This window comes from Telopea speciosissima, chromosome 1 (assembly GCF_018873765.1).
Source record: "Telopea speciosissima isolate NSW1024214 ecotype Mountain lineage chromosome 1, Tspe_v1, whole genome shotgun sequence".
NCBI lineage: Eukaryota > Viridiplantae > Streptophyta > Magnoliopsida > Proteales > Proteaceae > Telopea > Telopea speciosissima.
This window is the reverse complement of record NC_057916.1, coordinates 23,744,708-23,768,050: the sequence shown is the minus strand read 5'-3', so window position 1 is coordinate 23,768,050 and position 23,343 is coordinate 23,744,708. Positions and strand designations below refer to the sequence as shown.

The 23,343-nt window shown below is 38.5% G+C and overlaps 1 protein-coding gene across 4 annotated transcripts; it reads right to left on the bottom strand.

Annotated features, from left to right (window-relative positions):
- Window positions 1-915: 915 nt before the first annotated feature.
- Window positions 916-22,090, bottom strand: LOC122668088 (protein SUPPRESSOR OF K(+) TRANSPORT GROWTH DEFECT 1). 4 transcript variants are annotated; one of them, XR_006333902.1, is made up of 9 exons: window positions 21,135-21,779; window positions 20,007-20,112; window positions 17,047-17,245; window positions 4,808-4,876; window positions 2,081-2,155; window positions 1,662-1,760; window positions 1,373-1,528; window positions 1,041-1,242; window positions 916-988 (listed from the first exon to the last, which is right to left on the bottom strand). XR_006333902.1 is itself a non-coding variant. In XM_043864658.1 (9 exons), the coding sequence occupies exons 2-9, from the start codon at window positions 21,604-21,606 to the stop codon at window positions 1,117-1,119; spliced, it is 1,302 nt and encodes a 433-aa protein (XP_043720593.1). In that variant the 5' UTR covers window positions 21,607-21,735; window positions 21,896-22,090; the 3' UTR covers window positions 916-1,116. The 4 variants fall into 4 exon arrangements, 2 of the variants coding, with proteins under 2 accessions (XP_043720593.1, XP_043720600.1); XR_006333901.1 differs by having other exon boundaries at window positions 916-992; window positions 1,044-1,242; XM_043864658.1 differs by adding an exon at window positions 21,896-22,090 and having other exon boundaries at window positions 916-1,242; window positions 21,135-21,735.
- Between the last annotated feature and the right edge of the window lie 1,253 nt (window positions 22,091-23,343).

The following is a 23,343-nucleotide window of genomic DNA, read 5'->3' as shown; positions in this document are numbered from 1 at the left end:
CTCACATGAAATGACATTTCTATCCTCTATATATGAAACCTTTTTCTCGCTCCTCATTGGTGCCCTCCATATACTGATTGCTCACAGAATTAAAGGGTGGAAGTTCCACCCAAAAAAAAAAAAAAAGAGGGTGGAAGTTTGCTTTTAGGGGAAATCAGTAAAGAAATTTTGGGCAAGGAAATTTGTTTAATTATACGACAAATATAGGGAAGAGATAAAATTAACACAATGATTTTTAATTTGCTGATGGTAACATCTTTCGGAAGGCCATTATTTGCTTGTGTTTGATTGATGGAGTATTCTAATGTTCAAAGTCATAATTGTTGGATGTCCTGAGAATACAATCACAAAACCCTATTTATCAGGTCACTATTCGTTGGGGGAAGCCTCTACAATTTTAAGCAGGTCTGTCTCCATTATCATCCCTATTCATCAGGTCACTGTGCGTTGCTAACACGCTGACCAACTCTTTTAATGAATTCTCTTCTCCCACAAGCTCTTGCTGTGCAAAATACTCTTTAAGGAAGTGGCCAATATCATAATTGTCAAATACAAAGTCTCCGCAAGAAACCGTGAATGACACCTTTGAAGCACCTACCTCAAAGCACTTTCATCAATTCAGTTTCTATTTCCTTACTGTCCCAGTGGATATTATAATTTTGTTGATCTACTAAAACCAGAAGTTGTTCATGTAATAAAATTGATGCAACTGAGAGGAGTAAAAAGAAAAAATGGTTGGCAGCAAATCACCTTGGAAGTAGTGGGGAAAAATATAGTTGAATAGTGAAACAAGATTCGTGTGGCCAACCCACTTAGTTGAAATAAGTTTTTATTGAGTTGAGAACAATATCAAACCAGCCACCAATATTCAGGGTTAAATGGTAGCAGTTGAAGTAGTCTCAAGCACTGTTAACCTGGTATAAACAAGCAATTTTTATATAAGTATGAAATGCAAACACAAGCATTTCCACTTGTACAGATGGGAGTTTGACCTTCTGACTTGAAGCGGCTACAAAGATGGATATATCATCATCCTGTGCAACAATGGTAATAAAGATAAAAATTACAACTCCTGCCCTCACAACCAGCTCAGTGTCCTCTTCCACTTCAAATCAATCAACCCTCCTCTCCAAATTCTTTTGTGAATCTCTCATGCACCTCAAGGTCAGTTTTGCTCACAGTCGGCCTCTGCCTTGCAAGCACTTTATCAAAGTCCGTTCTCGTGATTGGTGGTGGAAGAATCTGGGCATGCATTAGTTACAAGTGAGAAGCAGCCATTTAATTCACAAGTAAACAAAGACAAGACAGGATGATATCAACCTAGAGTGTCACTACCCATGAACTTCTGCTAATATTGTCCACCAATCCATACCTTGGAAGCAAGGCCCTTTGCTGCCAGCTCCTGCATGGTGATCTGAACAGCTCCTGGGTGCTTTGGTCCACATGGAACCCACATGCCATCAGGTGTCTTTACAAAGAACATAGCATCCTGGGTTTTACGTACTGGTTCAAAGAGGACATCCTTAACCTGTCAGCAACGGAGAATGGAATCAATTAAAACACCAGCCAATAATTCTCAGTAGGAAACAGAAGAACAGGATTAAAGGATGATTACAGAGAAAAAGAGAGAAAAAAACATCCAATAAAAGATAGGCACTCACACAAACTGAAACATCTGAACCTGAGAACCCCTCTGACTTGCGGGCTAAGTGCTCAAAGTCACTTTCAGTTAGGTTGTGTGGGGTATCCCCTAAATGTACCTGCAGAAATCAATTGAGAACGGAAGAGAAATGTCATTTAATTGTGGCTACAAAAGCTTTCTTTTATGTCTTTCCATGCAGTGCATAAAGTTGGGGCTAAGTGGGTCAAGAACTTTGATTGCTATAAGAGACACAATCCCCTAGATGCACCAGCAGAAATCAGATGTAAATGGAGGAATGTCAATTGTGGCTACAAAGCTATATTTTAAGTCTATCCATGCAGTGAGTGCATAAAGATAGGACTAAGTGGATCAAGAAAACTAATTGCAACAAGAAACACTATCTGGAGATAAGAAGTAGTTTAGTAACAAGCTCTATACCTTGAACATATGCTGCCTAGCCTTCAAATCAGGAAGAGGAATGTATATCCGCTTGTCAAATCGTCGACGGATGGCCTGTAATTCACTTTCTATTAGACCCAGCAATACAATAGTCATTCACATGATCCCGCAAACACGTAAAATGAATAGTCCTCCACCTACCCACCATCCATACTAGTCCAGCTGAGACAATCATTTTTTATTTTTTTTTGGTAAAGGCAGCTGAGACAATCATTACAACCCTACATATATATATATATATATGTTCTCTTAGAGTTTTTCATCCCAGACAATGAACAACTATCACTAAAAAAGTTTCAACCAATAAAAAAAATATCACTAGAAAAGTAATAGAAAGACGTAGTCAAACAATGGTGTGTGTTCCAGCATATAGGATTGGCACTAGGGGCTTCAGAGGGTTGAGTAAGGCGTCTCAGGCTACATATGCAGCCCAAACCAACCCATTTAAATAATGGCCAAGGGTAGACATGACCAAACCCTGCCTGTTTATAATCTGCAAGATTCAGCAGGGCAGAAATAAATTAACTTCTACTGAAATTTTTACTCAATTCTAGTTGTTTAGATCCATGGAGGTATTCAGAACCTGATGCAAATAAATCAGCAAAAGTGGGGGCTTATTTCAGTGGAAATAAGCCTTAGGTTAGGTTCTATACATGTTGGCCCTCTGGTCCAATGGGTTTTTATTGTAATAGGCCACTATAATGGGATTATGGGAATAAAATATGGGTAGGAGGAATGAATACGGAATTAACTTTTTTTTTTTTTTGGGGTGAATAAAAATTTCATTACTAAAAAGGAAAGCAGCCCTCAAATAGGAGAGAGGAAACAAGAACCAGCAACAGAAGCTCAAACAGGGGAGCCTGCAGGGACAAGGGAGATAGTAGAAAGACCCCAGGATACAACAATTAGTCTGTTCCTTGGGGTGTCAATACAAGAAGTAGGAGCAACCAAACTAAGCTTAGATTTGATTTCAAAAGAGATGGACTCCCAAATCTGATTAGCAGATCTGGATTTGGAGGTCCATTTCCGAAGATTGCGCTCCATTCAAATGTGGTTGATGGCGACAGAGAAAGCCATCTTCCCAATCACATCACAAAGAGTAGAACCACCAAAGGTCATGTCAACCCAAATCCATTCACGGTCAAAAGGTAGGATCCTCCTGTTTCTTGGCCAGCATTTGGAGAGAATCCCTTTCCAGATAGAGCAGGAGAAGGGACACTCAAAGAAGAGATGGTTTGCATCTTCAATCCCATTCCAACAAAGATCACAACTGGGAGAGACCATAATGTGGCGATGTCTGAGGAAAGCTTGCATTGGGGGAATTAACTTTATTAGTTAGTTAGTTAAGAGTTCTATTTCTTTATTTAATTTGTTATTAAGTGTTTTAGTTTTAGGCTGGAATAGGTCTCTAAGAGTCCAGCCTTATTTCAGTTTCCTAGTTAGTTTAACTTAGCTAATCAATTCAAGATTGGTTTAGGCCTTGCCCTTTCCTAGTTAGTCTTCTACATAAGTTTGTAAGGGGTTACAGCCTTGTACAAGAATTTGATGAATGAAAGATTGGCTTTTGCCTAAGTTCTATGAAGATTCAGAATGCTCCCCCACTGTGGTGATTTGATGATTCCAGACTGGGTACTAGTGGTGATTCTAGCCCTGCAGATTAGCTGATGATTTTCTCACTTTTTCTTTCTTATTCTAGTTTCAAAATCAAACACCCCCCCCCCCTAAAAAAAATTCGTATCCTTCCCATCAAATTCTAGTTTCCTACTTCAACTAGAATTTGTTTTCCTACTTCAACTAGAATTTGTCAAATCTTCAGATTTCCAAATTGTTTTGGCTGTTCTGTTCCTACCTTCTATTACCAGTTATTCAATCGTTAGAACCTTAATTGATCACTCTGATTTAAACCCCATTCTGCCCATCGATTCTGTAATTGTTAAGCCATCCTTCCCCAAGTAGGATTACTCTGTAAGTGTGAATCTGACCATCAGATTTTGATCACACTTTGCAGAACACTTATACACTAAAATCAGACCCTTCGACTTGATTGACCACTGTTATTCGTTTTCTTTTCAAATCTAGTTTGCTCTTCTTTTTTTCCTGCGATCTTGTCGCAAGCTGATCTCCCACTGGATTTCATTGATTCGGGGGTCAGCACTGCATTAGATCCATGACACACTGACTATGCCATTTCAAGACAATAGCATAACAACAAAGAACTTACTTCCTTACTCAAATTCCTAAAATTAGAGAGCCGGGGGGGGGGGGGAAGTAGAGGAAAATGAAGGACAACCCATGACCTACACTGCCACACATATCAGCATATAAATAAATCTCTCTCAAAAGAACTAAAAATAGACAATGTTTTGCAATTATTTATGTGGATTACATGACAACACATAAGAGTTGAAACTCAGTGTTAGTCTTACAGTTGGAAGTTCCACTATACAGTGCATATATGCTATTTAATGTGTTCATCAATTTCCATCGCAATGTTTGTCGTAGCACAAATGACTTCCAAGCCTATTTTTTGTGCTTTTTTTTTTGTGAGATAAAAAATCTTTACATACCATCTCCAAAAGTTATCACAATGTCTCAAGCATTTTCACAACACGTCATACAACCTAAAGGAACCAAAACATAGTCAAAACCCACATTTTAAATCAACCTAGGAGTTCTTTTGGCACATCTATATAAATTTCCCTTTACCTGATCCAGAGCATAGGGAGTATTTGTAGCTGCAAGAACAAGAACCTTTTCGTCATTGTGCCCCACACCCTGAAATGTTATTTACAAAAAAAGGGGAGGGGGATAAAATCAGTTAAAATATAAACACATAAATGTTGTGAAACAAATTGGTATAAGAGTTTTAATTATGGACATAGCTTGTTCTATGATCTTATCACTTGAAGCAGCATGACTTGAAAAGTAAAATTTATGGTTTTGCTTCAATGTTTCATTGTTCACACTTCAGAAGTAAACTATTGTATAACTGAATCAAATTTACCTTTCCAATGTTAAGGGCAATCATTATGGCACAAGAAAAACTAAAGAAATTTAGTGTTCCTCAAAAATTCACATTCAGAATTGCTCTTCACACGATATAAAACAAAGATATGATCCATGAAGCCAATGCATCTATAACATTCTTAAAGAAGTGATACTGCCCTGTAAGAAAGTGATCAAAGGTAGAAACTTCACATATAACTCACAAGGTGTTCCATGGCCCAACAAATACATCCAATGTGTGGGAGAAATGGTACACCCACAATTAAAAAATTAAAAAATAAACCCTTTTCTGAGATCACCAGAACTCCCAGCAATAGAGAGAGATTCAAAAAGAATTATATCAGAAACCATGTTTTCCCATTTCTCCCACATCCAAGCACATTATCTAACCTCTTAGATTCTCTTACTGCCCTAAAAGGTTAAGAAAACTTGAAACATCCAATGCATCATCTGACCTCTAGGCTCTACATTTGATTCTCCTACTGCCCTGAGAGGTTAACTTGAAACTTTTATCTTGACTCCAGTTTTAAATGTAACTGACAATTAAAAAAGGGGGGTGGTTGAATGCAAATTCGTAGCAGCTAATTTTGTTCTTAGTCTAGGCGAGGGGACATTTAAAATATATGTAGCACACATTGCTTGGCCCTTTTCAAAGAAAAGACCCTCGAGAGTTCCATTTTTACACATCTTGCCATACATTGCACACCAACTTTATTGCCATATTTACCTCCAGTCACCACTGGAGCCACACGTGACGCAGGAGCATCTCCAACAAATCATGTTCATCCAAAAAGCCTAGAACAGCAAGCCCATCTCCTCCCTGGGTCCAGGGGTCCACATGAGAGCTCCTATTGAGTTAGTTGGTGTATGATATTTAGGAGTTCTTGTTTCTATGCTAAGAAATTGTTAACTTACATTTTTTGTTAATTGCTTTTTACTACTCTTAGCAATTACAAGTTTTTACTATTTCAGTAAAATGCTATGGATTATCATTAATAAATCCGATTTTATTACTTATATTAGGTTCAAAATAATAGGAAATCTGATTCTATTATTTTCACTAGCATTTTATTATTTATTGTAGGGTTATTTTGGTAGTTGAAGGACTTAGGAGAGTTGGGCGGCAAGTTTAATTGGATTTCATCACGAGTCCAAGTTATAGTTTAGTCTAAGTTGGAGTCAATAAGAAAAACGAAAGGGCTTTCAAGCGGCCACCCTAGGAAGTGGCTCTAGAGTGGTTGGACCAATACAGGTCTTTGGAAACACAACCCCAAACAGAAAAGAGCCAACTTAGGATTTTAGTCTAATAGGGCTGGTACTGACTTATTAATTTGTTTTGGGTTAATTTAATTTTTTTATATTTTCATTTCACTTTATGAGTTTGGAATTAGATTACCTAGGATATAGGAGAAGTATAAGTGCAAGTTAGATTCAGTTTTACAATCAATGTATGAGTCGTTTTTTATTCCCCTTTTAATATTGGGATGTACTAATCGACTAGAAACAGATTTTGAAAAATGAAAACAAAAAAAAGTGGGTTTGAGTACATTGCAGTGCATGTGTGTGACATTGGAGTTTGGACATGACATTTTCCTTTCTCCCCTCCCTACAACCCTGAGTTCCCGTCTCAGGTACTTTTCCATTCTCCCATTGGATCTTCACCAATTTGGTATCAGAGCTGAAATTCCTCCATCTTCCTCCCCATCAATCTCTCTCTTTCCTCCACTAAGGTACGACGACTTCTCTCTCCCATATTCTGTTTCTTCTCCCTTCTTTATTTTCTGTTTCGTCCTTGCTGGCATCAGGATTTTAAGAATCGGGAATCAGATTGGTGAATTGGCCGATTGGGATTGGAATCGGTCGTGACCGACTCCAATTTCCACCGATCCGACATGGAGGATTCACACCCAAAAACCCTAGAAACTCCCTGTTTTTGGATCTGAAGACCGATTCTATGGTTCTTGAGCACCGATCAGACCAATTCTGATCCGAATTGAAATCGCCAATGACCGATTCCGTGTTTTAAAACCCTCATTGGCATGCTCTGTTCTGGGTGACTTGTACAGCCTCCTTACTATTGAATTATCTCATTTATGCTTTCCTCTTTCAACCTGAAACCTTGTGAGGAAGTCTCAAATCCCTAGGCAATTCCGAAAAGCCCCCTGGTTTTATGAGACCAAAGCAGAAAGTCAAACCTGGGTCTAGTTTCCACCAGGTTTGTGTTGCAGAGCGATTTTAGGAGTTAACTAACAACCTGTGGAGCGATTACTATTTACTACCTGAAACCATCGGGAATAGGGGTTGTGCTTCATATCTCAAAACCCCAAGTTAATTGGGCTTCTCGTGAGGAAGAAATCCTCTTCAAAATCAAAACCCTTCTGGCTGATTTCGTCCTGATCACAAGGTGAAGGTAGGAGACAAATCATTCCCCCCCCCCTCTCTCACGATTCTTTAATTTGGTATAAGGACCAATCTAACCCCCTTCTCTTTATCCTCCTTTGTCCCTTTTTATTTCTCCCTTCCAGCTTTACCCCCACCCCTTAAATTTAACTTCCATATACCCTTAGTTTTCCAATATACCTAATATACCCTTGATCTTTATTTCCCTAACCGCATTGAATCCCTTCCTTATCTTATGACTAAGATATCCTTTAATCACAATGCAGCAATTCTTATATAAAATTCAATTTATTTACTGTTTTGCCACTAATCCTTTTATGTGAGCTTTCTACTCTTTGTGTGGGCTCAGAGTGACTTTGAATATTGTTTCAACGGAAATTCCTCCATATCCTAACCAAGGTAGCCAATAGTGAGTTTCTCCAACAGCTTAATTCCTATAAAGATGACAGCTGGAAGGAGATTGCCAACCTCACAGATCGTGTTGATACCCCCTCAACATAGTTGCCAATTCCATCCACAACTATGATCGCATCTATGCAAGCGTCTATTGACCGACTAGTAGCTCAAATAAAGGAAAGTCTCATGCAGTCTGGGGATTCTTCCAACTCTATCCCCCAGGGCTCATCTCATGTTACACAACCGCCACATTACACAACCACCACCATCACATCACACCCCCACCACCGCCATATAGAGTTGGTCGATATGATGATCATCTTTATGGAGATGAAAGAGAAGCGAAGCAGGATGTCGGACGTCCTCGATTTTTATGTGGATAACAACCCAAAGCAATATCTTGACTGGGTACACATGTTTGAGATATTTTTCAGATCGTATGGATTGACTAAGGCCATAAGATTCTATTTGCAGAGGCTAAATTGAAGGGCACGGCTCGAGTCTGGTGGATCAAACACCAGAAACAGAATCCGACTCAAGGCATCGGTTCAGTCACTACATGGGCTCAAATAAATGAAGCCATATTGGAGATTCCTGCTTACCAACTGCAAGCAGCAGATGCACCTCAAGTTTGCACAACTGAGACAAGAAAACATGAAAAATGAGGAGTATGTTGCCAGATTTTACAATTAAGCCACCCGATCTGATTTTGAATGGGACAAGGAGGTATTGGTGGGGCATAGTTCCACAATGGATGCACCCTCAGATCAATGTTGCTCTAGCATCCAGTCGACTACCTACGATGGAGGATGTTGTACAAGTGGCATATTAAGTAGAAGAAAGTCTAAAGCAATCATACACTCAAAAGATTTTTACAGATACTTTCCTTAGGAGTGATAGTTCCAATCAACAGTAGTCTTCTTCCCAGGTAAAGTCATTCAACAAGCCACAGGCTAGTGGTTCATCTATGGCATCTTCACGATCTAACCTGTCATATTCTCCACCTCGACGTGGTTCCAACAAACCTCATGTGATGCCAAAGGCTGTCATTTAGTGCTTTACATGCAAAGGATACAGGCATAATAGTGCTCAAAGCCCCAACCGTTTGGTAGCTTATATCAAGGAACTAAAACTCGGAACTCAACCAGGTTTCGACCTTGAGAAAAACCAAGTTGTCTCGAGATATTTCGAGATCTCGATCGAGTTGGTGCATTTTTTTTTTCAACTCAAAACCTAGTTTGGGTCCGAAACTTGGTACCAAGGAATTAAGTATCGGAGCGTATCGTATCGTCTCGGCCGATACGTCTCGGTATCAGTCATGGCCGAGACGAGACAGGTCGAGACGCATCTTTTTTTTTTTAAATGTAAATGTCTCGAATGTATCGGTATGTATCGACTGATACATATCGATACATACCGAGACGTCTCGATACGTCTCGATACGTATCGGCAACTTAAAAACCACATGGGCCCAAGTCTTCTCAAAACAGAAAACTCGAGCAGGAGCAGGCTGGCGGAAAAAAAACAGTTCCAGCTTTGAGAAACCATAAAAAAACATCTTTAAACTTGGTTTTTGCCAAAGATTTGTTGAGGGCTTTGATTCCTTTGCCAAAAACGATCCTAAAAGAGGTGAAATCTCATCATTTGCTGCATCTAACAGCCCACATTCGAAATCAAAAGGTGTTCTTGAAGGGCAAGGTAGGTTTTTTGAAAAAAACTTGATTCTTTTGTTTAAATCTTTGATTTTTTGTATTTTTTTTGCTATGATTCAAAGGGAATATGTTAAACTAACTTAGTATTGCATTCTTTGTATACATTTACAAAGATTTGAGTTCAAAATCCATGTTTCTTTGCATTTTTTACCCAAAATCGAAAATTGCTTCTTTAAAATGATTTTTTTTTTTTTTTTCTTCTAAAATTTAAAACAAATGCTAATGTATATAATATATGTACTATATTATGTATAGATCTATCACATTCAAAGAATATTATATATTTACCCTAAAATCTATCACAATAGTCACTCCTATTGTTGAAGACCCTTACAGACATGACTTTGATCCACCCCGAAATTCTTCATGGCAATTGAGTGACTTTACATGTAAGAAATTTCATCTTTTAATCTTTTATAACAATTTCAATGTGCCGCACTTGTCTGGTTATTGATTATTCACAATTCTTAGTATATATGCATGATATATGACACAAATTGCTTGTTTATATTGTTTTTATTGTCCAAAAGTGTATTTCCATGTGTATTTTGATCATTTTCATGCGTTTCTGCATCGATCGATACGTATCTCCGATACGATACGATACGATACGTCTCTTAAAATCGCCCGACCGATTCGATACCTGATACCGATACTTAAATCCTTGCTTGGTACTCAGCCTATTTTTGGCCATTTAAACACAATGGCACTATCAGATTTTGCAAAAACAAAGTCCAAATAGGAGTTTCACTTAGTGGGAAACTAGGACAGACACTTATTTATGCCTAATATCATTTTACTTGAGATATTATTCATAAATAAGCAAATACCCCCTATTTGAATCCAATAAAAATAGTTAAAAAATCAAATTCCAAAAGAAAAAAAAGTCAACCCCTCAGTTCAAGAACAAAAACTAGATTTTCGACGGTAGGTGCAATTTTCAACTTTCTAATGCTAGGGTTTTTCTAGAATTCCAACAAGTCCAAGATTGCTTAAATCTGATTTATATTGAAGGAGTTATGTACCGATCAAACTTAATTTGCTGTGCGCGAATGCAGTCAAAATCACTATGAATGAAAATATTTTTTTGGACATCAAAACAAATGAATATTTTACCGCACTTTTGGTTTTTAGCAATGTTTTACCATATTAAGATTTATCGAATTTATAGATTTGAGAAAAACCACATCATTAGAAAGTTGAAATTTGCACCTATCGTCGAAAATCCAGTTTTAGTTCTTGAACTGGGGGGTTGAACTTTTTCCTTTTGAAATTTGATTTTTTAACTATTTTTATTGGATTCAAATAGGGGGTATTTGCATATTTATGAATAATATCTTAAATAAATGAATCATTTACTTTAATGATATTAGGCATAAATAAGTGTATGTCCTGATTTCTGGCATAAATAAGTGTCTATATGCCAATTTTTGCATAGATAGGTGTCTGTATACCAAGACTTCCCACCGAGATCTCGAGATCTGACACTCATATAAAGGAGTTTGGGTCGAGATCTCGCTCGAGTTATTGTAGTTTTATGTTTCAGATGCCATCTCATCTCGAGCCTTGGAAAAACTGAGATCTCGTGAGATTTAGTTCTATGGCTTATATTAATAAGGACTCTTTTATACCTTTTGTCCGAGAAGAGCAACTGAATCTTGAGACAGTTAATTTGGAGGCAGAATGTTAGCCAGGTGAAGTCAACGGCAATGAAATTGATAAGCAACAACTTGGTTATGTTCTTCGTCATGTTTTGACCACTCACAGTGTCTCTATGAATGAAGATTGGCGCCGCAACAGTATCTTCCAGACCCGTGTGAAGTTCAATGACCAATTCTATAGTATGGTGATCAATAGAGGTAGTTGTATTAATGTTGTCACTTAAGATGTTCATAAGCTTGGATTACAGACAAAGCCACATTCAAATCCGTATAAAGTTGCATGAGAAAACAACACCAATCTCAAGATTAGTAAAAGGTGTCTACACACATACTCTATTGTTGGGTTCGTGGATACAATACAATGTGACGTCTTCCCCCTAAAGGTGTATCACATTCTTCTTGGTAAACTGTGGTTGTTTAATGAAAAGGCACAACATTCTGGATATGCGAATACCCACTCTTTTAAGGACGATAACAAAGAAAAGAAGTTTCTTTAGGCTAACAAGCTCCCCGAAATTAAGTTCAAGAAGGTAGCGGGATCATTCCTCCTCCAACGTGTTGACTCAAATGGTCTCCTAGGTCCTTGTCCAAATTCCAAAATCGACAGAGTCAAGTTCTTTTCATAGGAGGAGAGTTGATCTAGTGGCTCTAGAATGGTTGGACCAATGCGACCGGCTTTGGAAACCCAAAACCCAAACAAAACCGAGCCAACTTAGGATTTTGGTCTAATAAGGGTTGGTAGTGACTTATTTATTTGTTTCAGATTAATCTTTGTAATTTTCATTTCGGTTTTTTTTTTTTTTTTTTTTTTTGGTTTGGGATTAGATTACCTTATAGATATACGAGATACAGTTTGAGTACAATTTAGTTTCAGTTTTACAATAAAGTTAGGAGTCTTTTTTTATTCCTCTTTGTATTGGGATGTACTCATCAACTAGAACAGATTCTGAAGACTGAAAAAAGTGGGTTTGAGTTATGGTGCGTATGTTCGACTGTGGTTGTGGAGTTTTCCTTTCTTCCCTGCAAATCTGGGTTCCAGTCTCTGGTACCTTCCCTCTCCAATTGGGTCTCCCTCAAAAGGGCTTCCTACGTGGCTCTAATATCATTCTACCATGGGGAGAGATGAAGTGGCAATTCTGACCATTGGATAGAGAGGACATGGTCTAGATGAGCCATGTGTCAAATTTCATACTCAAATTCAATTAGACACCCTCCTGCGTATTGGCATGCATCCCTAAGTATATCCATGCAGGACTACAATATTCCAACCACTAATGTGCACTCTCCCACAGTCCTGAAATTTTCAGAGCTCTATTTTGCCACTAGGCAAACTTCATTTGGGCTGACATTTGACATGTGAGCAGGGAACCTTGGGGTCTACCTGCCCACAAAAATTGGACCCCATCAACTTGTCACATGACAGATATTTGGGCCTCGGAGGAAGCACTTCCTACATGAGCCGTCCAGGAAGTCAGGAACCAACAGCTCTTAAGAATTATATATAAAGCAGTAGTTGCAAAAGTCGCATGGTTATTTGCTTAGACAAATTTCTCAATAGAGCTTGTTGTCTTTGTTTAGGGTTATGGTTGGTGATATATAACGATAGGGATATTAGTTGGCGCTCCTTTTCATCATTTCTTCTTTATTCTGCTATCATCTTGGGAACTCTGCTGTAATTACTGCTTTCCCCACATAATGTCCTTATTTGCAAAATTTCTTATCAGTAATGGAATAATCTATGCAAACAATATTACAACTTTTAAAGTTGTACTAGATTCGTTTAATTATTATATGGTAGTTTATGGTCAAACCAGCAAGGTCAAATAATCAAGAAAATTCACTCAAGGTTTGTTCATTGATTTGAAACTTTGGGAATCATTAGGAGAATAATGGCCGATCGTAGCATCTTGGTTCTGGAGATTGTTTGATGGGTGTTCCATTAAAATCAAATTACACCTATCAACCTCCTGATCAGCTAGCAGTGGTGAATCTTCAGGTCAGATTAAGGCCCTCAGCTTTGAAAAGAGCTTACCCCCAAGATGTTGGCCATAATAGTGGAGAGGAAGGATTGAATTTCCACCAAATCTCAACCCCTTTAGACGGATCATTAGACAACACAAAGCAAATAAGAAATGGAAAACCATATTATCAAACCCTTCTCACCTAAGATACACCCAGGAAGCCTGAATTTACATCATGCCTCTTTCAAATTCAATTTCACGGATCATCTCTGTTTCCCAATAGACATCATCAAGGACAACCTCCATTTCCCAACAGATACCATCTCTTCCAGACATTAGGTTACTGTAAAAGGTCTCATCTAAATCTTGCCTTTTCTTCACAAGACTTCTTGAGGAAGAAATGATGTAACGGAAAAGTTGCTACAATATATTAAAGTAGACAACCATTACAATCTTAGACACGATAACAATGAGACTGTTTGGTCAAAGGTCCTTCGGTGTATGGCCCCTTCTCCTTCTCGGAAGGAGAACAACAAAATGAAGTTTATGCTCTAATTCACTACTCCCCTCACAGAGAAACATATGGATGATGTCCTCCTTGAACACCTCTGAACATTCTGAAGGAGTGCTAAAGCATAACCAATTAACCGTCCATGTCTTCAATGGCAATCTCTACATCGTCTTCTCTCTCTTCATTGGCAATCTTTATATCTTCTTATCTAATCCTTCTTGCAAACCAGTCACTGTCTATACATAATCCAACAGACTAAAAGGATCCGCATAGAGATTGACAAATTAGGCGATTATTGTTTGTCCAATTTCTGCATGTCCTCTATGCTCACTCTCTTACACTTCCAGCATGGAATATGGTTTGTTCTTCTTGTAGGCTGGACATTTTATGGAAGTACTGTGGAGTGTGGACTAACATCTCTAATGTAGTCCTAGAATAGGAAATAACCAGAGCCAGGTAGAATCAAGCTCTGGTTAAGCCCGCTGTTTAGGACTGATTAGGGGCTGTTTTAGGGCAAAATTAGGGTTTAGGATGGGTATTTGGGAATGGGGTTTATAGGGTTTTAATCTGCAGGTTTAGAGGGTCATTACGGTATAAAAATATCTGAATTTGGATCAGTTTTAATTTCCTGCAGAAATTAGGGTTAGGGTTTCGGGTTTTGTAATCAAGAAAAACAACTAGAACTAGGGTTAACAGTAGGATTCAAGGGCTGGGGTTTAGGTCGAGTGTTGGGGGGACTTGGGGGAATGTTCGATCCAATTATGAAGGTAATCTGTCGGCTGCGACAGTCTAGACAGAATTTGGGCCAATTAGGGTTTTAATGGGGAAGAAGAATTTAGGGTTTGTGATGGATGGATGGGATCCAAAGCTGGATCGAGTGGAGGGGACATAGGAAGGGGGCTGTAGCCTGATTTTGATGGTAATCTAATGAGGGAACAGGTCTGGGCAGAGTCAAGACTGGCTAGGGTTTATGGAATACAAATAGAAATAAAAAGAGGATCGAATGAGGATCGAATGGGGAAGGGGAAAGAAGGATAAAACAGAAATTAATAGGTAGACTTACAGCAGATATCCACAGCAGTAAATCTAGCATTGAAGGATAGAACCACCTTCACAAAGAGCCTCCCAGCCGTCACGGCGTAAGGAGTCATAGGATTCCACCCACCCTTCCACCTTGATAAGCCCACAAGGATGCACACACTCTTGGAGAGCAAGGAGCAGCAAGCAGCCACGAAAATCTCTTTTTTTAAATTCAAATCTGTTGTGGGGGAGCCTCCCACGATTCCTTTATTTATAATTAAAAGCCTAAGCCAAATCCTCATACAATCTAATCTCCTCCTCACTTAAATCGTGGAAGGGATCTAATCAAAGTCAAATTACTAATTTAAAATACTAAAATGTCCTAGCTACCCCTACTAACTTAAAATAAAAGAATCTAACTTAAAAACAACTAATTAAAAGAAGATTCCATATTAGCCAATAGGATAAAAGAACCTATTAACCAATAGGAACACTTCACTTAAATTAGACCCATTGAACCAATTGGATGCAACCAAATCTAAACCGATTCAATCTAAAAACATAAAAATAACTAAGTATTGGGCTAATCCCGTATGCAACCTAAGTACCCCTAGTTTAGGCTCATTAAAGTGGCCTATTACATAAAAAAACCCTTGGGAACAAAGGCCCAACATGGATCTAACCCAACCCTAGGCCTATTTCTAAAGAAATAAGCCCTATTTGGTGATCATTCTGCATCAATCTCCCTTCTTAATAAATTTATGAAATGACACTCCCACTTATTCCCCCAGTCCTTTCCTAATCCACTGATGAATGCCCTGAACTTTCTATTTTCCTAATCTTCTCCCCCTCTCCCCCCCCCCAAATCACTGTACATGCAGGAGCCAAGAGAAAGAGCAGATGCAGAGACCTACAAAAGGAGGCAACTAAAGCTGTTGAATTGACACTGGTCCTCTTGCTCGTCCCCCACTTCCCACTAGGAAACATGGATCCTAATACATTTATGCCTGGAATTAGGTCTTCAAACAATTTCCCAATAATTAAATATTGTCTGGAATCTGGATTTTAGAAGACTCCCAAAAAAAATCTCATTTGCCTTAGAATCTGGATTCCTCAATTATGTCCAGAGTGTCCAACTCGGAAACTCCTCTAAAAGCTTTGCCATTGATTCCTCTAAATGACCAAGACTTCAATAAGACAAAATTGTAGAAAGGTATTCTCAAATAAATGAATAATATAAATGACGAAGTGTAGCATGAGTATTTGAAATTTATGCTTCATTTAGCCATACAATTATGATGCTACATAGCCAATTGCTTTCTTAAACATACCGGCCACTTAGAAAGAAAGAAAATTTTTAAGGCTCCAAAAGAACAAGAGGAAGGGGAAACAGGACCTGGGTAAAATACTGAGGAAATACATGAGAATCTACGATTCAATAAAAGATATGAGTTATAAGGTGACGGTTCTAATTTGGGTTTATTTTCTAGTTCACTATGGAGCCCATGGTTCAAGTTTCGGTTAAAATTGTTCTAGTTAATTTGTTTATTTCTTCTTTATATTATTTTATTACTCGTAGTAGTTGGGTTTCAGCCTGTTGGGACTCTTAACTTGTTTGATAGAATTTAAGTCCAATACGTTTTTCTTTAAGGCTGTACACGGTTTAGGAGTTCTACTTTTTTATTTATTGTTATCTGTTATTTCTTAAGTTACTTTTAATAGTAGCTAATAGAGTTCTCATCTGTTAGAACTCTGTCAAATCTTAATTATCCCTTGCAGTAGAGTTTAAATTAAAAAGACTCTCTTTTTTCCTCCCACATTTCTCTCTTTTTTCCTCCTGTAGCAGACTGACCCTCTACCCTTTTTCCCCATCAATCTGAAATCCCCCCTTATTTCTCTCCTCCCCCACATTGTGATACCCGTTCTTCCCCTACTCTGTTGGACTGCTGCAGGTACTGAAACAAGGCCATTCTGTGGTCTGATCTTCTCTGCAACAGCAGCTACTGTTCTACAAAGATCCAGTAGAGAATCCCTCCTTCAATACTGTTCAAATAAGCAGCTTTGATCATAGTTTTTTATTTGAGACCCACCTGCAGCAGATTTGTCTAACAAATCTAAATCTGCATCAATAGGCCTAGATGGGAGTTGAGTAGGATAGGGCTTTTCTGAGTTTTCAGCTCTTGATAGAGAAGGTCATTTTAAAAAACATAAGAGTGATATTATTACTCCGTTAAAAAAAAGACACCGCCTTCATAACTTCTCATTCAACAATACAAACCTGCATCTGTACAAGAAGTTCTGTTTTGATACGTCTAGAAGCTTCACTCTCATTGCCTTCACCGCGCTGACCACATAATGAATCTATTTCATCAACGAATATAATTGAGGGCGCACTTTCACGTGCCATTTGGAACAGATTTGAAACTAACTTTTCGCTTTCACCCATCCACTTTGAAACCAAGTCTGATGAAGAAATACTGCATAGAGCAGCATGCTAGATTTTGTCAGATTTATCAGACTAAGTCTATGCACATGCACAATCCCAATTCCCAATAAAAATGAAAATAGTAAAAACATTGTAAAAATTAACTATAACATAAGCAATTTCTGCACATTAAAGAGAAGACATGCAAAATAAAACATATCAAGAGATAACATTTGTGTGAAGCACCAAAAAACAGAGTCAATGAAAAGTCAAAATGCATCCGTACAAATGGCCAGTGTATGTCTCCAAGTGCAAAGTTTGAAAAAAAAAATCTCACTCATGTAATAAACCAACAGGTGCTCCATTAAGCGGTAAAATCAGGACTTCTAATCAAATTTGATGACGGTCATCTATATGCACACTGTAGCAGCAGAGAAATCTGCAATCAGCACTCACTAAGACTGAGGCCTGATTTGGTATGATTTCTTTTTCAATTTCAGGGGGTGATTTCTATTTCTGAAATTGTTTGGTTTGATTTTTGCACCTTATTTCAGTGAAATAGAAATTCTGAAATAGCTGAGGAGCTGTTTCAGAATTTCTATTTCATTTGATTTAGCACTCTTGCTCTTGAATGACCACATGGTTAATCTCATGGGCAAAGTAGTAATTTCATGTTAAAAATAAAACACCACCCTTCTTCTCCTAATGGTCTCACCATCACCACCCCACTCCCACCATTGCCACCGCCGCCACCACCACTACCCCGCTACCACCACCACCACCACCACCACCGCCATCACTGCCGCTACCACCGCTACCGCTGCCACCACCCCCATTACTTCCACGTCACCACTACACTACCACCACCGTCACCAACACCACTACCCTGCCGCCGCCACCACCATCCTTCCCAAAATAATATAGAGAATCTATTCTTAGAATTTGAACTATCAAATGGATTTTTTTATTCTTGAAATATTTCATATTGATACAACCAAAACAATTTCAATTTTTTGACCAAAAATCTATTTGTTGACTATTTCAATAAATCAATCCAAAATTGAAATAGAAATCATACCAAATCAGGCCTGAGAAGTGGAGGAGAGAAGAAGAATAAGAAGAGGAAAGCAGTGGAGAGAAGATTTCCTGAACACGATGGGAAGAAATAATTCCAATCATGAACAAGAAAAACCTTTATAATAAGGGAAGCTTGAAAATTGAAAATTGCACCTATAGCCGAAAATCCAATTTTTGTTCTTGACCTGGGGGGTTGACTTTTTATCCTTTTGGAATTTTATTTTTTATCAAAATTTATTGGATTCAAATAGGGGGTGTTTGCTTATTTATGAATAATATCTTAAGTAAATGAAATAACATTTACTTAAATGATATTAGGCATAAATAAGCGCATGTCCTGCTTTCTGGCATAAATAAGTGTTTGTCCTGGTTTCCCACTAAATCGAACTCCTATTTGGACTTTATTTTTGCAAAATATGATAGTGACATTGTGTTTAAATGGTCTAAAATAGGCTGAGTACCAAGTTTCAGCCCAAACTAGGTCTAAAACCCACCGAAACCAGCCATTGAGATCCAAAAAAATATATATATATGCACCAACTGGCCGAGATCTCGGCCTAACTCGGTGTTTTGGCTGGGCGAAACCAAGTTCTTGAACCTTGACTACTTAACACGCACACCATGCTAGGGGGGGACTCCCCCTGTCGTGTTTACACTTTAACACACAAGTAATGCAAAATAAATTAAGGTATGCTCATGCATACCACAGTCATTCCTGAATTTTAATTCAGGGAAGAAGTTTAAGCATATAAAGCATAGTTTCAAATCCATGAGGAAAGCAAACAGCACCATATGTTCACTTCAGCTGAATTTTGCAATCATGTAAAATATATAGATCAGATGAACATCTTGGCATAATGATCATGGCACTAGCTTTAGATTTTTGGAATAATTAACAATTAAATTCCTTGAAAATAGAAACCCAAATAAAAATTAAAAGAAGGAACCAGATATTTTGTGGTGTCTCTGTCGAGACTTGCTCAATGATCCTGTCATCTGAACTGGAAATCTCATATGTAAGTAGTCAAGACCAATGCCATTCCAGTCCTATTGATTATGGATTAAAGTAAAGAGACGAATTAAAGAGACAGGAATTTGATTGTCTATCGCTTTATGGATGATCTGGAATGTAAGAAACCATTTGATCTTTGAAGGAAGGTCATCTAATCTGTTGCAACTACGGATGGAAGTTGCTAAATTGGATAAAAGACATTGGAAGGTAAATGAATCCCAAGAAGCCGTGTTCAGCTTCTTAACTTAGCACATTTTTTCAGTCCTTGAACAACACTGGCAAGCAAAATATGGGTGGAGATAAAAGTTAAGGCATCTACGACAACAAGTTAAGGTTATCAAGTATTGCAGGATGAGAATAAACTAAAGATAAATCAGATGTCTATTAACCAATTATTTTTTCCATCTCTCATAACCCCCTCCCCCCTTCCCATAGACAGAATTTCGTGTGACATAAAAATTGTAATTTGTAACATATACCTACTGCAGGCACTGAAATGAGGAAAGAGATTAATACACAATTAAGTATGCAAACTCAACCTATCCAATTTCCACAAAGATGGAAATATGAGCTACATAAATAAATAACAGCCCAACATAGAAATAAATATTAATCTAAAAGGCAGAGAGGAATTTATCAGTAATTAATTTGAAAATAACTGGATTACATTGTGAATAATCTAATCAAACTTCAAAGGTTTAATATGTGATGATGGATAATATACCTGAAAAATGTTGAGTCTGCTTCTGTTGCAACAGCCTTTGCCAAGTATGATTTTCCAGTACCAGGTGGACCATATAAAAGAAAAGCCCTCCATGGTTGTCTCTTGCCTATAAAATACAATGTCAAGTAAAACTGTTGGCTGCAAGAGGGCAATCATAGCATTTCCAATGCCCAATCTTCACACAATAAATTTTCAACTTAGCATCTTTTCACCATCAATTAACACTCAACACAATGAGAGCTTGAAATCTTATACAGGTTTTCTTATTTCTTTACATATCTCAAACAAAAACTTTAGTTTCATAGATAGATCCAACAGAGTACTCATCTATTCCCCAAGACCAAGACCAACATTATCCAGGCCTGGGAATGGCAGTACGAGGGCATAGGTGGAGACCCCCTTCAGAATAGATAATATAATTATATGGTTAGATCTGATAGAACCATAGAAGTGATAGGGATGAGGATCTGAGGTCTTAGGAAAAGCAGTAAGGGTTACATCATTTCCCTGTCAAAGAGATGAAATGTTAGAAAGAGGACCTAGGTATCGGATCAAAGATTCCAACCAAATGTAGTTTGGAGACCGAGTTGAGGTGAGTTCGTGACTGGAGTATGTCTCGTTTTGATCTTTCTTACTTTCCAGTTGATGTTTAAAAATGAGGCACCAAATCGGATAATATTACCCCCACCATTTGCTTAACATGAAAACTAACAATTATTCGCATAACTACAACCAAAATGAGAGGGAGGGAGAGTGTCTCTTCTCTTACGGACGCTCCAAACTTGTTACCTAAGAGCCTACCAAAGGCACAACCCATTCAAAGATTGCATGCAACACAGCTCCCTAGTGTATAAGTTAGCCGGAGTCCATACAATTTAGCTTTTCTGTTTTCTTTCTGGCCTACAGACAGCTTCAGCATTTATTATCTGTTCTATGGAACCCATAAGGGAGTGGAGGGATTTTATATTTAAGATGTTTTGGAGTGAGTACTAGTGATAATACTGCTCCCAAAATTTGCCCAAATCCGTAAATCAAGAAGTAACACGGAAAATGGTTACAGATATCACTGGAGAGATGGAAAAAGACGCCCAAATCAAATGCTGGATTGATTTAATGAAAGAAACTAACCAGTAAAAAATTGTGGGAACTTCACTGGCAAGATAACTGCCTCCTGCAATGCCTGCTTGGCGCTCTCAAGTCCAGCCACATCGCTCCACTTCACATTTGGCTTCTCCCTTATTATAGCCGAGTTAAGGCCCGCCCTAAGCTTAGATTGCTCAGGATCCTCTCCATCTCCCCCTTCTCCGTCTTTGGGTTTAGTCTTGGGCCGTGTAGCAACAGCTGCATCCCCATTCGAGGCAGGGCCTGTCCCTCCATCATCAAGAACAGCACGAATCTCCTCCGCCCGCCTGAGGTATTCGGTGAATTTCTGAGTGATCGCTTCCTTAATCTTAGGATTCTTCTCGTACTTCAAATGGGTCTTGAAGTACTCCAAGGCGTTCATGTAAAGGGGGAAAGCCTTGCTGTAATTCCCCGCATTATCTTCATGAACCGCCTGCCTTACGTATTCTATAGCCTGCTCCTTGAAATTGCTATACATCTTCCGATTCCAACGAATTGCATATAAAGTAGAAGCTTAAGAGATAAACGCTATAGCAAAACACTCCAACCCAAAACCCTAATTAGTCTCGAGCTCCGATCAGATTTATATAATCGGTTAAATAATATACTGAAAATTCACAAAGTTACAGGCTTCGAACTCGCACGATTGAAGATACTGCAAATCAGACACAATGAAAACTACACGCCTGGCCTGGCCTGGCCTTACCTACCCTGAATATTCTCAAAGCAGAATTGGAGAATAAGCAGAGAAATAAAGGAAAACAGACCTTGATTTCATGACTAAGACTCACGATCGATCAAGCGAGGTAGCTGCAGGTCAAGGTCTTTCGTTTTCCTTTTACGTATTCGTTCGGTATCCTCTTTTCTATCTTCCGCGTATCAATCAGAACCCTAACTAGGAAGCGAATTCATGCGCAGATACACGCAGAGGAAAAGAATCGAAGTTTTGACTGTTGCGTTAAAAAAGAAAGAGGAAAGAGAGTAGGTGGTGACTGTGCCATTTGCCAATTGCCAATAGATTTTATAGAGTCTATTCTCCTGTTTTTTGGATTAAGGGTATAGGTTCGCCTTACATATAATACGGTTTCTTTTTATTAAAAAAATAATATAATATAATAATAATAAGAGACAGAATTCGTATACGAAGGAAGAAGTATGATGCGTAGGATGCCTTCACGGTGGGACATAGTCAAGTTGATTCTCCCAATCCTGTGATCAAAACCGTCCGATTTGGAAAACCACTGTTTGAAATCGTGGAGCAGCTCGAGGTTTCGATGTGTCATGGCCTGACTGCCTGAGGGAATGTAGAGAATCTTTATCCTCTCAAGTGCGTGCACTGCACCTTTAAAGTTTGTTTTTTCAATTACCCCAAGGGGTTAGTTTAGTTGGCAAAAGACCAACTCCTCAAATAAGAGATCATGAGTCCAAACCACCTTGGGGTTTAAAAAGTTCATTCTCTCAGTCCCAAGGTCACTCTTGGATGCTCAAGTGTGACGCACTGAGTGCACCGCACATGAGATTACAAATGTTAACGGTAATACATTATTCTTTGTGTCTTAAGAATGGTGAGTAAAGCAAATCACAATTGAAACAGGCAAAATATATCCAAAATGAACAGGTTAATTGTTATTCTGTCGCGGATGTCTTCAAGCTCTACGGCTATGGCTGAGAAGCCAGTGCACCATTTGCACTTTGTTGCAACGAAGGATCCATCAAGGCCCCAAATGAGAGAGCCTCTTCCACTAGAGTGGGAAACTAGGTCCCATGACCCATCTGAGAAAATGGAGAAAGAATCCTCTAGGTTCGGAGGAGCTACCGCAATAGATAGAGCAATAGGCCCCATTATGGGTGATGAATCCCAAGACCTCTAAACTTCTGAAATCATGAAATTTGTTGCAGAGATGGTTGCCCTTGGAGATGGATCAATAACTTCGAAGACGAACTGATTCCTCGACTTCCATATTTGCCATAATAAGTAGGTTTAGATTCTCGAGAGGGATGCCAGATTTGAATCTTGAGTGTATGAAGTGCAGCCAATCTTGGAGCCATCCGCGATAGTATTCTGCTAGCTTGGAGCCTCAACTTACCAAAATTAAGTGAAAAGACTGGCCGCAGAAAGTCCCAATTCAGCTTGAGGGGAATCACGTGCTCTGGGAATAGCCATCCTCCCTATAACTCATGGATGACCTCGAAGAACCAGCCCGGTCATCCGATT